Source organism: Dendronephthya gigantea, unplaced genomic scaffold (genome assembly GCF_004324835.1).
Source record: "Dendronephthya gigantea isolate DGI-Jeju-01 unplaced genomic scaffold, DenGig_1.0 000313F, whole genome shotgun sequence".
Lineage (NCBI taxonomy): Eukaryota > Metazoa > Cnidaria > Anthozoa > Malacalcyonacea > Nephtheidae > Dendronephthya > Dendronephthya gigantea.
The window spans coordinates 103,861-119,654 of NW_021163323.1; the positions used below are offsets into that span (position 1 = coordinate 103,861).

The 15,794-nt window shown below is 37.4% G+C and overlaps 1 protein-coding gene and 1 long non-coding RNA gene across 4 annotated transcripts; both read right to left on the reverse strand.

Annotated features, from left to right (window-relative positions):
• Positions 1 to 1,723: 1,723 nt before the first annotated feature.
• On the reverse strand, positions 1,724 to 6,852 carry LOC114541862 (leukocyte cell-derived chemotaxin-2-like). 3 transcript variants are annotated; one of them, XR_003689376.1, is made up of 4 exons: positions 6,831 to 6,852; positions 6,379 to 6,489; positions 2,066 to 2,171; positions 1,724 to 1,968 (listed from the first exon to the last, which is right to left on the reverse strand). XR_003689376.1 is itself a non-coding variant. In XM_028561674.1 (3 exons), the coding sequence occupies exons 1-3, from the start codon at positions 3,064 to 3,066 to the stop codon at positions 1,887 to 1,889; spliced, it is 240 nt and encodes a 79-aa protein (XP_028417475.1). In that variant the 5' UTR covers positions 3,067 to 3,222; the 3' UTR covers positions 1,724 to 1,886. The 3 variants fall into 3 exon arrangements, 2 of the variants coding, with proteins under 2 accessions (XP_028417475.1, XP_028417476.1); XM_028561674.1 differs by lacking the exons at positions 6,379 to 6,489; positions 6,831 to 6,852 and adding an exon at positions 3,015 to 3,222; XM_028561675.1 differs by lacking the exons at positions 6,379 to 6,489; positions 6,831 to 6,852 and adding an exon at positions 2,270 to 2,661.
• Positions 6,853 to 14,059: 7,207 nt separating this feature from the next.
• LOC114541869 lies at positions 14,060 to 15,794 on the reverse strand. The gene is made up of 4 exons (XR_003689384.1): positions 15,718 to 15,794; positions 15,460 to 15,620; positions 14,299 to 14,344; positions 14,060 to 14,192 (listed from the first exon to the last, which is right to left on the reverse strand). It is a non-coding gene; the product is annotated as an uncharacterized LOC114541869 (long non-coding RNA).

Here is a 15,794-nt window from a genome sequence, read left to right on the forward strand (position 1 = left end):
ATGTAAGGTATTAAGTGAAAACTCCTAACATATTATGAACAATTGAAATGAACTATAAGATTTTCACAAAGTTATAGAAATAGATTGTAGCATTTTAAGTTGATTGTCAGACATATACTGATTTATATTTTTTGTGATTAAATTTAAACTGAGTCAGTTCTTAGAATTATATATAAAAGAACAATAACAAATCTAGGAAATAGATATTTTCATTGAGGAAGGTTTAATGAAAATGAAATACCAAATAAAACATTTGAAATAAGCTTTTCTGCCACTCCCCCTCCCACCTATGTTTTTTCCACTTTATGATATGATATGCAAAAACCTATAGGGTTGTTATTGTGATAGGTATTGTGTGTCTACACTTTCTTTTATTTTTATTGTATTTTTATCTTTACTTGAGAGCACGACATGAAATTACCATTTAGACCTAACCCGGGGGGTGATATGAGTGAATGACCAAATTCATTAGGATGTGTGCATACATACAATTAAATTAAATTAAATTCAAAGTCAATCATGTGACTACGAATGAACCAATCACATTTAAAAAAACACAGCACCTATATTGCACCAGTATTAACAATTACAATTAAATTGACTTTTGCAAAATACCATGACATTTTCGTGCAAATAAAACCAAATACGGTAGAAATAACTACAAAACCGTGCTCCATTTTACCAATACAACAACTATTATTACAAATAGTGTTTTGGGTTTACGATTAAACCATTCTTATAAAGTTGTAAATGCAAATGCTGTGTTATTCCTGAGTAAGGAAGTTCCTGCGATTTTTCCAAAACTGAACCTTCATCAGCGAACCCCGAAGACTTCAAAGGCGTGAAATAAAATATCTTTGCACTAAAACCTATCAAAAATGAATGAAGTGAATTACTCTAGTGCAATACACGGGTCTACGAGGTTGTTCTCAAGTCATGCAACGATGAACCTTCCATATTTCATTTTAAAATTTATGGCTTTATTGTTGAAAATAATGAAAGCGAAAGAGAGAAATTGTGTACAAGTGAAATAGTCTGATTGTCTTTTAAATTGTCGTGGAAAACTCATTCTGTTTCGCGAAATGCATTATAGTTTAAAATTTAGTTTAGCCAAATTCATATTAGAGGCGGGAAACTCGTCTTACAAGGTCAAGGAAAACGGGAAACTCGTCTTACAGGGGAAACTCCTCTTGGAAACTCATCTTAGACGGGAAACTCGTCTGATGTGAATCAGGCTACAGACGGGTTTCTCGTCAGAATTTTCCCGCCTAACTTTCCCGTCTAAACAAACGGTTAATTTGAACGAGAATCCCTTCTGGACGAGAAACTCGTCTCAAATTCGCATTTAGACAGATAAATCAGACGAGTTTCTGAAATATCAACACGGTCAAGGACGGAACAAGGGTAAAGCCCGCCGCACAAGAGAGCTATCAGCTGAACTAACGACCTCGCGAGGCAGTTAACTCAGCCTGAAAACTATCCGCACACGATAGAAACTTGCCTCTCGAGGCGAATTCCTCACGAAAAACTATCCGCACACGAGAGTAACTTGCTGAGCTAACAGCCTCGCGAGGTCTTTACCTCAGCTACCAGCTCTCGTGTGAGGCGCGCTTAACTGAGAAAATAAACAAAATTATTATCGTAATAATCACGATACCCTTTTTAGCATTACCCGACCCATTACACGTGTAAATTTTTAATCCATTTCAAATCATATTAAGACGGGTTTTTACAATCAACTTTCCTGTCTAAGATGAATTTCCCGTGCCTAATATGAATTTGGTTATTAATGTGAGAGAGATGATACCTTCGGCTTCTCCGCTTCCTTGAATATACAATCCATTGTTATATGGTTTGTTGTTGTTTGAATAAGAACGTGATTTTCGTCAGATCTTCGCAGCAAATGGTGTCATGACAGAACTCCCTGGTTTGCAAATTATGTCGACACCATTGTGTGTACGAGAACCTCTGTATAATGATAAATTCACGTTAATTTAATTGTTTTGTAAGATTATAAGAATATTATCGATTCGCTGTGTTGTTACAAGCTTACATCTGGTCTTACCTTGGTGTTCCGAAATCACCACAACCCTGACTGTCACATTCACGGATTGAATTTCTACCATATGAGCTGCAAAGCTGACCAAGTTTAAAACATTCAACCGCATTATCTAGAAAAATAAATCCGGAAAAATACGATGAAGAATAACGAAGTGATACTTAAGAATTCTATGAACAAAGATATATATCACAATATGTATCCCAGTACCTGCAAAGACTAGGAATATAACAACGATCTTAACAACTCCAAACATCTTTGATCTGCTAAAATTTAATCTTCTAGCTTGAAATGGCTTTTCATCGATATAATGACCGCACTTATACAGGATGTTTAAAAAAACACAACACTTAATATTTATGAATATTTTGATACGCTATACGATCTTTTGTGATCAAAACGAAAGTGAATTTCATGAACACTTTGAAGTTGCGTTTTTCTTATTCACCCCAGCTGTAGATCAATCCACAAGATATCCTGAACCATTTGTGAGTTGATGAAAACTCATTTAGATTGGAATATTATTGCACCGCGAAAATATTCAACTTGACTTAGACAGAGTAAAATACTAAAGTAGGTCACATCTGGGTGCATTGCAAGCTAATGGGTTAACAAGAGACACTGACAGATAGTTTTGTTAACTTATTAACTGACAGTATTCTTCCACTGATGAGTAAAATCATCTGACATTAGACAGAGTAAAATACTAAAGTATAGGTCACATCTGGGTGCATTGCAAGCTAATGGGTTAACAAGAGACACTGACAGATAGTTTTGTTAACTTATTAACTGACAGTATTCTTCCACTGATGAGTAAAATCATCTGACACGATTAGGAAAAATCTAGGTTCATAATGCTGGACCATGCAGTTTGACTTCACATAGAATACATAGCTCAGTGCAAGGCTATTCAGGATTTAGTAAACATGAAATTATTTCCATTACACCAGATAACCTTTCACGGCTCCAGAGTCCAGATTCCAAACCGACGATTCCGTGTTTTCCATAGGATCATTTGTAAACAAATACCAGCCCTTGTGAAAGACGTTTGAAATTTATTTCAGCCAAGAGATTATTGTCTGTTGCTTTAAACATATAACAAGACGCCTGTTCTCGCGTTAACTCCGGCGCACGTGCCAGTCTTCAATATAGAGCTTCTGAACATAAACAATACAGTTCATATTCGCCGCATTTAGATGCCTTGCGAACCAAAATGTTCGATCGCGAAATTCAGAAGCACATCGTACTTTAAAAAGTATAGAAGTTAAATCGTTCAAGAATGTAAATAAACGATATGATACATTCGCTTTGTCTTACACTTTGCCTTTGGAATTCGCGCTTACATAGTTATATTAAATCTTCAATCCTGTGCAAACTACGACGAGTCAAAGCGCCCATACACGACCACATCATCTTGTTAAACGGCGAAATAGCAGCGATATTACTAAAATAGGACCAGAATCTACACGTATTAAATATATTCTTACCCCAATTCAGTCTAAACTTAATCGAAAAGCATGAAAAGAACGGTTTATTTGTTCCTCTTGGAGGAATTGCCGTATCATGCGAGCGAAATCGAATCGCGCATCGGAAAATTAGCCAAAGCTGTGCACCACAACTCTTGGGAGACAAGACTGGGACATAGATAAATCCAATCACATACACGTTTTAAATGCTAGAATGTTTCGCGCCATTACAGACTTGCGACGACGAAAAATAATAAAAATAAAAATAAAAAAACAAAAAAAACAAAACAAAACCGAGGCGAATTTTCAACTCCATCGCTGACGCCGGAGTAATTAGTCGAAAGATTCGAAATAAATTTTAATGCAGACTTTATCCGCATCGATCATAATATACTTAGTCTAAATATTTCATTATTATGATTGATTTTTCTTGGTATAAAGTAATAAAAGTATCATTTTCTCAGAACTCATTTCCATATAATGAAATAAGAAATTCCTACAACATAAACACAACCAATTGCAAGTGAGTATTTCAATAGGAGGTCAATGACCTTTTGTCACAAGACCATACAAGACATGATAATAATATCATATTTTCATAGCAACAAATTCCTGTCAACAACACTCCTTAAATATATTTGTCTTCGTAAATTTATCATTTTTGGGAAGACTTCGAGAAAATACAAACACAGACATCTCCAAGAACGAACACTGTATCTATATTCAGTCTATACAGCGAGGTTTATACTACAGAGCGACAAACAACACAGAACTTGTTTTATTATTACGACACAAGAACAACGTGAAATATGGCTTCATATATACAAGGCTACGATGAAGAAAGGTTTGTGGACAAAATCAATAAAAATTTCCTCTGTCAGATTTGCTTCAACGTCTTGAAAGAGCCGGTTATGTGTTCGAGAAACCAGCATTCTTTTTGCCGTTGTTGTATTACGAAACATCTGGAAAATTCCCAAACATGCCCAACGTGTGCTGATGAACTGACCGTAGAGACTTTGGCCGAACCAAATAGAATGGTAAAAGATTTCTTGAATGAATCGAAAATTCGCTGCGTTTACACCGACAGAGGTTGTCAAGAAGTTGTAGAATTACAGCATCTTGACCGCCATGAAGATACAATGTGGATATACACCAGCCGTTTGTTCAAACCAAGGCTGTGGTTTAATTGTCAACAAGCGTGATCTTATTCACCATGAAAGTGAAGTCTGTGAATTCCGAAAGTTGAAGTGTCACTCGTGCGGAGAAATGACGAAAACTTTGGCAGATATGGAGGAAAGAATCGCGAATATCGAGAAGAATATCGAGAAGTTTAATACAACAGTTGAAATTAAAATAACAAATTTAGACAGAAAAATAGACAAAAACACGGCAGATATAAAAGCAGATATAGAAGGAAAACACGAAGCGGTTAACAACAAAGTCGATGGATTGAAAACAGCTTTGGTCAGAGCTTTTGATGAAATTAAGGACGTTCTTATCACGATGGAGGGCAAGATAGAAGAAAACACAAGAAAAGTAAGAAATAGACCAAGTGGTGATAAGGAAAATATAATCGTTGCTGGAGGTGATTGGACTAACTCTGTAGAGATGTTTAACTGGCGTCAAAGAACATGGTCGCCATTACAATCAATGCCAGAGAATCGTTGGGCAGCAACTTCATTTATTTATAACAATCATATGACTATAGCTGGGGGTGAATGTCGTTGGTCTGGCATTGTTGATGATATGATTAGAATGAATATTGACCCAAACCCTGATCTCTCAACACACTGGAGTGACTGTCCTGTTAAACTACCTGATAAGTTGAAATACCACAGCAGTGTGCTGTATAATGATCAGTTGATAGTCTCTGGAGGTTATAAAGGAAATGGTTCATCTGATTTGATCAGATCACTCCAGCTTGTTCCTCCCTATACTGTGATGACCTTATCAAGAATGCCAGAACGAAGACAAAATCACAGCATGGAAATATTTGATGATCATTTGTTGATGGTTGGTGGAAGTACAACTGGCTATAACAAAGACAACCTCAGCAGTGTTGTACTGTACGATATAAAGAAGAATGAGCTGAAACAGTTGTCACCACTGCCGTATGAAGTGAGTGCTATGGCAACTGTGAGATGGGGAGACAACATTGTTGTTATTGGTGGCATTGACAAACATGGCAAGTTATTAGATAAAGTTATCATTTACAATGTCAAGACAAAACAAAGTCACATGCTGCCATCAATGAGATGTAAGAGGAGGGGATGTACTGCAGTTTTTATTGAAAACAACATTGTAGTCCTGGGAGGGGAGAGTGAGCAAGCACTGCTAACGTCAGTTGAAGGTTTCAACTTTGAAAGGTATTCTTGGGAAGAACTTCCAGAAATGTCTGAAGCAAGATACTTGCACACTGCTGTTGTTGCGTGAACAATATGTAAGGTATTAAGTGAAAACTCTCTAACACATTATGAACAATTAAAATTAACTATAAGATTTTCACAAAGTTATAGAAATAGATTGTAGCATTCTAAGTTGATTGTCAGACACATACTGATTTGTATTTTTGTGATTGAATTTAAATTGAGTCAGTTTTTAGAATTATATATTAAAGAACAATAACAAATCTGTGAAATAAATATTTTCATTGAGGAAGGTTTAAAATGAAACATCAAATAAAAGAATTCAAACAATAGGTAGGTGCATGAGTGAAAAAAATTTGATTAAATATTGACCATGTTGGATCAAAGTTATTAGTTTCTATTAACTGCGGTTTGGATTAAAAAATTCAACTTTTCTAGAAGCATAAATATTTCTGAGAGGAAACGTAAAATGAAAGGGTAAACTTACGATGTTTCAGAGCATGTGATGCAGGGAATATTTTTGATGTTAGATTTCAACATTGATAACAGCATTTGTTTATCTCTACCATGATGTTCCCCGCATTTGAAATAACAATTGCTGCGAAATAACAAGAAGTTTGTGACCTACTTTAGTAATTTACTCTGTCTAATGCCAGATAATTTTACACATCAGTGGAAGAGTACTGTCAGTTAATGAGTTGACAAAACTATCTGTCAGTGTCTCTTGTTAACCCATTAGCTAGGAATGCACCCAGATGTGACCTACTTTAGTATTTTACTCTGTCTAATGTCAAATGATTTTACTCATCAGTGGAAGAGTACTGTCAGTTAATAAGTTAACAAAATTATCTGTCAGTGTCTCTTGTTAACCCATTAGCTTGCAATGCACCCAGATGTGGCCCACTATTGTATTTTAGGTCTGATAGGTGAATAACTTACAGCTGTTGTTCCCTGACAGTTTTATCGGATTCACATGGTCCCTGCATGCGGCCTTTGATCAATACATCGTCCCAACCATTTGGACCCTTGCAAGAAACCATAAATATGTTTAAACAAGCTGTTTGTTGACATTCAAAAGCTTTCACAGCAAGCTTGTAAACAAGTTGTAACAATGTCGACATTTTACAAAGTTGCATATAAATCTGCTGCAGTTTTTTACAAGTTGTTTATAAGGAAACAGTAAATACCTGTGATAGAACAAAGCTTCCTTCCTTGCAATTTGAACATCGACATCGCAATTTTCCTCGTGTTAGTTTCTTGCAAGTTTTACAATAAACAAAGAAGAAACTTTGCTTGCCTGAGATGAGAGAGTATGAAAAATATGGATTATTAAAGAAACCCTAGTGTTAGAAAGAGCAGGGTTTTATATTGATGGAGTATAATATAAGATTAGGAGGGTAAGATATATTAAAAGACATGTAGGGAAGGGTCAAGGGTGTATGGAAGGGGGACTATACAGGAGGTTAAATTGATAGAGGGTCTATTAGAGAAGAAGTATAAAGGGAAGGCTATATAAGGGAGGGAATATGGGGGAGGGGTTATTTTAGAGAGTTATTCTAGAGGTGTATTATAGTCATGAGGGACACTCTACTAGGGAGGGGTGTAAAAAGGGGGTTATTTTGGAGTATTATTTAGAGACTGGAGTATTAGAGAAGTATATTAGAGAAGGGTATACTTACAGGGTGGGGTTAAAGAGCGGGTTATTTTAAGAGTATTTAGAGACTAGAATATTAGAGAAGTATACATTAGAGAGAGGTATACTTATAGGGAGGGGTACAGGAAAGGGGTTGTTAGAGTGTTAATTGGAGAGAGGTATTAGAGAATAGGTGTAAGGGCACATTAATTGGGAGGGGCATGAAGAGGGAGTTGTTATAGGGGGTTAATCAGAGAGAGGGTTATTCCGTAAGAGAGAAATCCTACAAGGGAGGGGTATGTGGAAGGAATTGTTATAGATGGAGAGTTAGTTGAAGAGAGGGTGGGAGGGAGATACAGAAGGGTTTAGAGTCAGACAATTGGAGAGAGGGGTTTTTAAAGAAGATTGAGGTGTATTTGTGAGGGATATACTACGGAAAGGTATAAAGAAATGGTTATCACAGTGGAGATGGATTGGAGGTATTTATTGAGGGTGTGTATTAAACCAGAAAGAACACTAAAAAGAGAGTGGTCACATCATTGAGCGGTTTATGAAAGATCTCGTCACCACCTGATTGTTGAGATTCACCATCTTCATCTTCGTCATCCTGTGTCAGTTTCACTTTCGTCAAACCATCATTCGCATTGTAAGTTGCATCAACTGAGATCTGACCAGATTTCTGAACAGCATGAATGACGCTGTGGTTCATCTCTGCATTCTAGAAAAAAAGAAAAAAAAATCTGAATTTCAGACTCATTGTTGACTGATGGCAATTCAAAGACTGAGAATTCTGAGAATCATCTGAAAAATCCTGGAAACTGTCCATTAGTGAGAATTCACATAAGTTTGGGTCAGGTTTTAGTGGAGAAAGATGGCTTTGAAAAATGTCTTAAAAGATCATTTTATCAAGATTCAGACACTGTGATATTCTGAGATGGAGTGACTCAAGCAAGACAAGCTGTATCATAATCTATCTCAGATTTAGGGCCTGTTTATATGATCCCGCCTAGCCGGGACGGGACAGTTTCCGAGATCCCGCTTGTAATACAAACACTAATTAGTGTTTATATGACCGCTTTTCCATCCCGCCTAGGCGGGATCCCGGCACTTCTTGCCGGGATCCCGCTTAGACGGGACGAGAAATTGCCATATAAACACTCCATCCCGCTTGCCCGGGATGATTCGCAATTAACATACATTAAGAGCATGGGTATATATTGGCATATTCGTTTTCTACAATAAAACATGCCGTCGAAGGAACCTGCACTACAAAATGAACTGCATATAAACACGCCATCCCGCCTAGGCGAGTTTCCCGGCTAAGCGAGATGAAAACATCCCTTCTCGGCTAGACGGGATCATATAAACAGGCCCTTACTATAACGAAGATGGTCGCTTTAAACATCAAAATCCCGAACTAAAAAAAAACCTCATTTATGAAATCATTTAAACATTTCACAGTAAAGCTTTCGTTATTTCTTTGAAAATTGTTATATAAATCACATTAAAAGCTTGATATTTTCCTAAAAATCACTCACCCCGAGTGTTAATTCATCGGGTAATTCTCGACCGGCAAAAATGATTTTAATTCCAGCAGTTTTGACGGGTCCTACTAAAAACCGCCCGACCGCCCGAGACCGCCCGAGAGTATAGAAAAACCGCCCGAGACCGCCCGAGAGTATAGAAAAACCGCCCGAGAGTATAGAAAAACCGCCCGAGACTTTAAAAAAGCGGCTGACAGAAATCTGAAGTTATTTTGTGTTTTTAAATTAAATACCAGTAAATATGAAATGTCCTAAGAACCCGTATGCTTAGACAAGAACATTTGACACTAACTAGCACAGATTAGCGGGCTGAATTGTAATTGTGCATGGAAATTCTCCTGGCTCTGTTGTTTTACTCAACATGATCCTTATGTTTTCCTTTGCCCGGCCTGCATTTAAAACAGTGTCTTAATCAGGATACCAGATGTCAGGATACCAGTTTAATCATACCAGTTTAATCATAGAATACATTGAGATCAAGGAGACAATAATCGTAACTAAAGTTATGACATCATTTATTATTCAGCCGGCTTCTGCGCATTGGTTCTGCTCATAACATTAGGGATTTAGAAAGTGAAATAGTAATAATATTTTGACAGGACCGTCGAAGTCCTGCTCTCTGACCGTCGAAGGCGGTTTACTATACTCTCGGGCGGTTTTTCTATACTCTCGGGCGGTCTCGGGCGGTTTTTCTATACTCTCGGGCGGTCTCGGGCGGTCTCGGGCGGTTTTTAGTAGGACCGGTTTTGACATTTTTCTTGCGAGCAATTTCGTGTTTTAGTTGAGCGATTGTCCAGGATGGTTGAAAACGAAGGTTAAATGATTTGCCGTTGAAGTTTACGGTCACGTCGTGCGACATACTTCGCTAGAAAAGCTCGTGTATTTCCTTGCAATTGAGAGAAAATAATTCAAAATATTTTGCTTCAAAACGAAAGTTTGGAAAAGAAATGTTTGAAAATTGAAAGTTTAAAACGAAGGTTGCTTCCACTTACCAAAACAAACTTCATCTTTTTTCCTTGAAATTTCACTCCTTGCCAGTTTTCTGATCTCTTGGAAACACTGGAATGTTTAGCGTTTTCTATGTTGGCAATCAATATAATTCCAGAGATTAGGTTAGGATTAGGGTTAAATTTAGGATTAGGTTTTACTCTAATTAACAATAAACCTAAAACCAAATCTTAACCCAAATCGTAACATAATCTCAAATAGTAAATAAGTCTGAGGGATAGTTTTTTTAACTCATTAACTGCCAAAACAAACTTCCTCTTTGCCTTGAAATTTCACTCCCTGACAGTTTTCTGATATCACGATAAACTGGATGTTTAGCGTCTTCTATGTTGGCAGTATTATTCCATTTAATCCTTGAGATTAGGTTAGGATAAAGGTTAAATTTAGGATACGTTTTAACCCTATTAAACTATAAACCTAAAACATAATCTTAACCTAATTCCTAACATAATCCGAAAGATAAAATTCGTGTATTTAGGATTTAGTGAACATGGAGTTTTATATTAAAAACTATCGCAGCATCGTCAGCACTTTTGAAAGTGTAAAATCGCATTTTAATAGAACAAGTTAAAGCTTTTAAAGTCGACTTTAATTACTGCAAAATAATATTTCTCTAAAATCTACTGGAAATATCAGAAAAATGTTTAATTTAGCTCCAGCTCACTCCGTTCTCTCCGTCAGCTCGTAACATTTTCAAATTCATTTCTGCAAAAACAGCAGCAAATTCCAGGAATTCCTGAGTCCAGACCAGTCCTGACAGGAAAGGACGCGTCTTATGCAAACACTTTATAATGAAGAGATATTTGTCTTCATAAACTGATCATTTTGGAGAAGATTTCCAGAAAATACAAACACAGACAACTTCAAGAACGAACACTGGATCTATATTCAGTCTGCACAGCGAGGTTTATACTAAATAGCGACAAACAACACAGAACTTGGTCAAGAACGACGTGAAATATGGCTTCATGTATACAAGGCTACGATGAAGAAAGGTTTGCGAACCAAATCGATCGAAATTTTCATTGTCAGATTTGCTTCAACGTCTTGAAAGAGCCCGTTATGTGTTCGAGAAACCAGCATTCTTTTTGCCGTTGTTGTATTACGAAACATCTGGAAAAATCTCAAACATGTCCAACGTGTGCTGATGAACTGACTGTAGAGACTTTGGCCGAACCACCGCGAATGGTAAAAGATTTTTTAAATGAATCGAAAATTCGTTGCGTTTACATCGACAGAGGTTGTCAAGAAATTGTAGAAGTGCAACATCTTGACCGCCATGAAGATACATGTGGATATACACCAGCCGTTTGTACAAACCAAGGCTGTGGTTTAATTGTCAACAAGCGTGATCTTATTCGCCATGAAAGTGAAGTCTGTGAATTCCGAAAGTTGAAGTGTCACTCGTGCGGAGAAATGACGAAAACTTTGGCAGATATCGAGGAAAGAATGGCGAATATCGAGAAGAATAATCTAACAATTGAAACTAAAATAACAAATTTAGACAGAAAAATAGACAAAAATACCGCAGATTTAAAAGCAGATATGGAAGGAAAACACGAAGCGGTTAACAACAAAGTCGATGGATTGAAAACAGCTTTGGTCAGAGCTTTTGATGAAATAAAGGACGTTCTTATCACGATGGAGGGCAAGATAGAAGAAAACACAAGAAAAGTAATAAATAGACCAAGTGGTGATAAGGAGAATACAATTGTTGCTGGAGGTTTATTGACTAACTCTGTAGAGATGTTTAACTGGCGTCAAAGAACATGGTCGCCATTACAATCAATGCCAAGGAAACGTTACGGAGCGACTTCATTTATTTATAAGAATCATATGACTATAGCTGGGGGTGGCTGTGGCGGGTCTGACATTGTTGATGATATGATTAGAATGAGTATTGACCCAAACCCTGATCTCACAACACACTGGAGTGACTGTCCTGTTAAACTACCTGATAAGTTGAGATACCACAGCAGTGTGCTGTATAATGATCAGTTGATGGTCTCTGGAGGTGAAAAGAGAAATTGTTCATCTAAGTTGATCAGAGCAGTCCAGCTTGTTCCTCCCTATACTGTGAAGACCTTATCAAGAATCCCAGAACCAAGACAAGGTCACAGCATGGAAATATTTGATGATAATTTGTTGATAGTTGGTGGAAGAACAACTGGCGGATACAAAGACAACCTCAGCAGCGTCGTACTGTACGATATAAAGAAGAATGAGCTGAAACAGTTGTCACCACTTCCATATGAAGTGAGTGTTATGGCAACTGTGAGATGGGGAGACAACATTCTTGTTATTGGTGGTGAAGACAGACATGGCAAGACATTAGATACAGTTATCATCTACAATGTCAAGACAGAACAAAGTCACATGCTGCCATCAATGAGATGTAAGAGGAGGGGATGTACTGCAGTTGTTATTGAAAACAACATTGTAGTCCTGGGAGGGAGGGGTGAGCAAGGACACCTGAAGTCAGTTGAAGGTTTCAACTTTGAAAGGTATTCTTGGGAAGAACTTCCAGAAATGTCTAAAGCAAGATCGTGGCACACTGCTGTTGTTGTGTGAACAATATGTAAAGTATTAATTGAAAACTCCTAACATATTATGAACAATTGAAATGAACAATAAGATTTTCACAAAGTTATAGAAATAGATTGCAGCATTCTAAGTTGATTGTCGGACATATACTGATTTGTATTTTTGTGATTAAATTTAAATTGTGTCAGTTCTTAGAATTATATATTAAAGAACAATAACAAATCTATGAAATAGATTTTTTCATTGGGGAAGGTTTAAAGTGAAACACCAAATAAAACATTTGAAATTATATTTTCTGCACCCCCTCCACATAGGTTTTTCACCACCACCCCCCTCCCTCCTTAGCTTTTCACCCCCTCCCTCCCACAGGTTTTTTCACACCCCTCCTACCACCTAGGTTTTTTCATCCACAACCCCCCCTCCCACCTAGGTTTTTTCAGCCACAACCTGACCCCTCCCCACCTGGGTTCTTCTGCCCCAGCCCCTAGACCAAGAATCCTAACTGAGCCTCTGGCTCCATAGGAAGCCCAGACAAATGAGTCGGCCATTTACTATACAACTAGTGACGTAACTTACCATATTATTGGGAAGGAAGAAAACTCTCGCCTCATTTTTCAAACTGTTGACAAATTAAAACACAAATTAGTGAAATTACTATAGTAAAACGGCACGTCGACTGCTAAATGCCTACCGTAGGTTTAAGTTGAATAATCAAACTATACTTTCATAATAAAAATAGTGCTGAATTCAAAGGAAAGCGCTGGAAAAACGTACACAAGCTTTGTAAATTTGACGAAATTTTCATGAATACATGCGGGATGTAAGTACGTACCCAAAATGGTGGCTGGCAGAAGAATCTGATTGGTCGATCATTCTTTGTTTACCTTTCACGACCAATCAGATTGGTTGATCATACTTTGTTTACGTTTTTCGACCAATCAGATTATTCTGCCGTCGCCGATTTGGGTACGTACTTACATCCCGCATGTATTCACGAAAATTTCGTCAAATTTACAAAGTTTGTGTACGTTTTTCCAGCGCTTTGCTTTGAATTCAGCACTATTTTTATTACGAAAGTATAGTTTGATTATTCAACTTAAACCTACGGTAGGCATTTAGCAGCCGACGTGCCGTTTTACTATAGTAATTTGTGTTTTAATTTGTGGATATGTTGAAAAATGAGGCGAGAGTTTCCTTCCTTCCCAATAATATAGTAAGTTACGTCGTAGATTTGTCTGGGCTTCCTATGCTGGCTCAAGAAATAGCTCAGTTACCTATTTTAAATATCAGCCTGTCTGTAAATGTCTGTGTCTGTCAGACTGCCACAGACCAAGTCATATTTTAAAATTTAACAATTAACAAGATTTGGAGAGATAGTTTTACTCTTTATTAAAACAAAACCCTGATTAACTAATATAAATTAGTTTGTAAAATAAAATAAAATTCTTGTTTCAAGTTTGCTCACAGATTGTTTTGTAATTTCACGTTTTCCATCGCGTCCTTGAAGGCTTTTAGTACAAGATTTACATTATCTTTTGTACTGTTCAACCCCATCAGACCAACACGCCATATCTGAAAAATTTCACGACAAAAAGTAAGGTTTTTCACAGGGAAAAAAATTTACGATTATGAAGGGAATATCTGCGAATATGGAGAAGAAAATTGTGAATATGGATACCTTTCCAGCAGATCTTCCAAGACCTCCTGAAATATCCATTTTATATCTGAAAAATAAATTGATTATTCAATTTTAACACTCTCCCTCTTTACTGAACTTCAATGAATCCCCCCCCTGCAAGTATTAAAAATAGGGTTTTTGGCAGGGGGGTAGCTTCCCAAGATTCATCACTCAGCAAGTACCGTTAATAAAACGAACTACCCCCTGCCCATATTAAAAATGGCGCAGTTGGCAGGGGGGTGATTGCCTTCATTTACAGTACTTGCTGAGTGAATGAACCACTTATGCAAAAAACTATGGAGTTGTTCTTCTGATAGGTATTCTGTGCCTACACTTTCTTTTATTTTTATTGTATTTTTATCTTTACTTGAAAGCACGACATGAAATAACCATTTAGACCTAACCCTGGGAGCGACGGGAGTCAATGACCAAATCATTACTCATTCTGTTTCGAGAAATGCATTATAGTTTAAAATTTAGTTTAGCCGAATTCATATTAGAGGCGGGAAACTCGTCTTACAAGGTCAAGGAAAACAGGAAACTCGTCTTACAGGGGAAACTCCTCTTGGAAACTCATCTTAGACGGGAAACTCCTCTGATGTGAATCATGCTACAGACGGGTTTCTCGTCAGAATTTTCCCGCCTAACTTTCCCGTCTAAACAAACGGTTAATTTGAACGGGAATCCCTTCTGGACGAGAAACTCGTCTTAAATTCGCATTTAGACGGATAAATCAGACGAGTTTCTGAAATATCAACACGGTCAAGGACGGAACAAGGGTAAAGCCCGCCGCACAAGAGAGCTATCAGCTGAGCTAACGACCTCGCGAGGAAGTTAACTCAGCCTGAAAACTATCCGCACACCATAGAAACTTGCCTCTCGAGGCGAATTCCTCACGAAAACTATCCGCACACGAGAGTAACTTGCTGAGCTAACAGCCTCGCGAGGTCTTTACCTCAGCTACCAGCTCTCGTGTGAGGCGCGCTTAACTGAGAAAATAAACAAAATTATTATCGTAACAATCACGATACCCTTTTTAGCATTACCCGACCCATCACACGTGTAAATTTTATATCCATTCCAAGACATATTAAGACGGGTTTTTACAATCAACTTTCCTGTCTAAGATGAATTTGGTTATTAATGTGAGAGAGATGATACCTTCGGCTTCTCCGCTTCCTTGAATATACAATCCATTGTTATATGGTTTGTTGTTGTTTGAATAAGAACGTGATTTTCGTCACATCTTCGCAGCAAATGGTGTCATGACAGAACTCCCTGGTTTGCAAATTATGTCGACACCATTGTGTGTACGAGAGCCTCTGTATAATGATAAATTCACGTTAATTTAATTGTTTTGTAAGATTATAAGAATATTATCGATTCGCTGTGTTGCTACAAGGTTACATCTGGTCTTACCTTGGTGTTCCGAAATCACCACAACCCTGACTGTCACATTCACGGATTAAATTTCTGACATTTGAGCTGCAAAGCTG

Coding starts and splice junctions, on each gene's coding strand:
- LOC114541862 (XM_028561674.1), bottom strand. CDS start 3,066: ATGGAAAACACGGAATCGTCGGTTTGGAATCTGGACTCTGGAGCCGTG. Junction 2,172..3,014: donor GGACTCTGGAGCCGTGAAAG/GTTATCTGGTGT, acceptor TTATTTTTCTAG/ATAATGCGGTTGAATGTTTT. Junction 1,969..2,065: donor GGTGATTTCGGAACACCAAG/GTAAGACCAGAT, acceptor ATCATTATACAG/AGGTTCTCGTACACACAATG.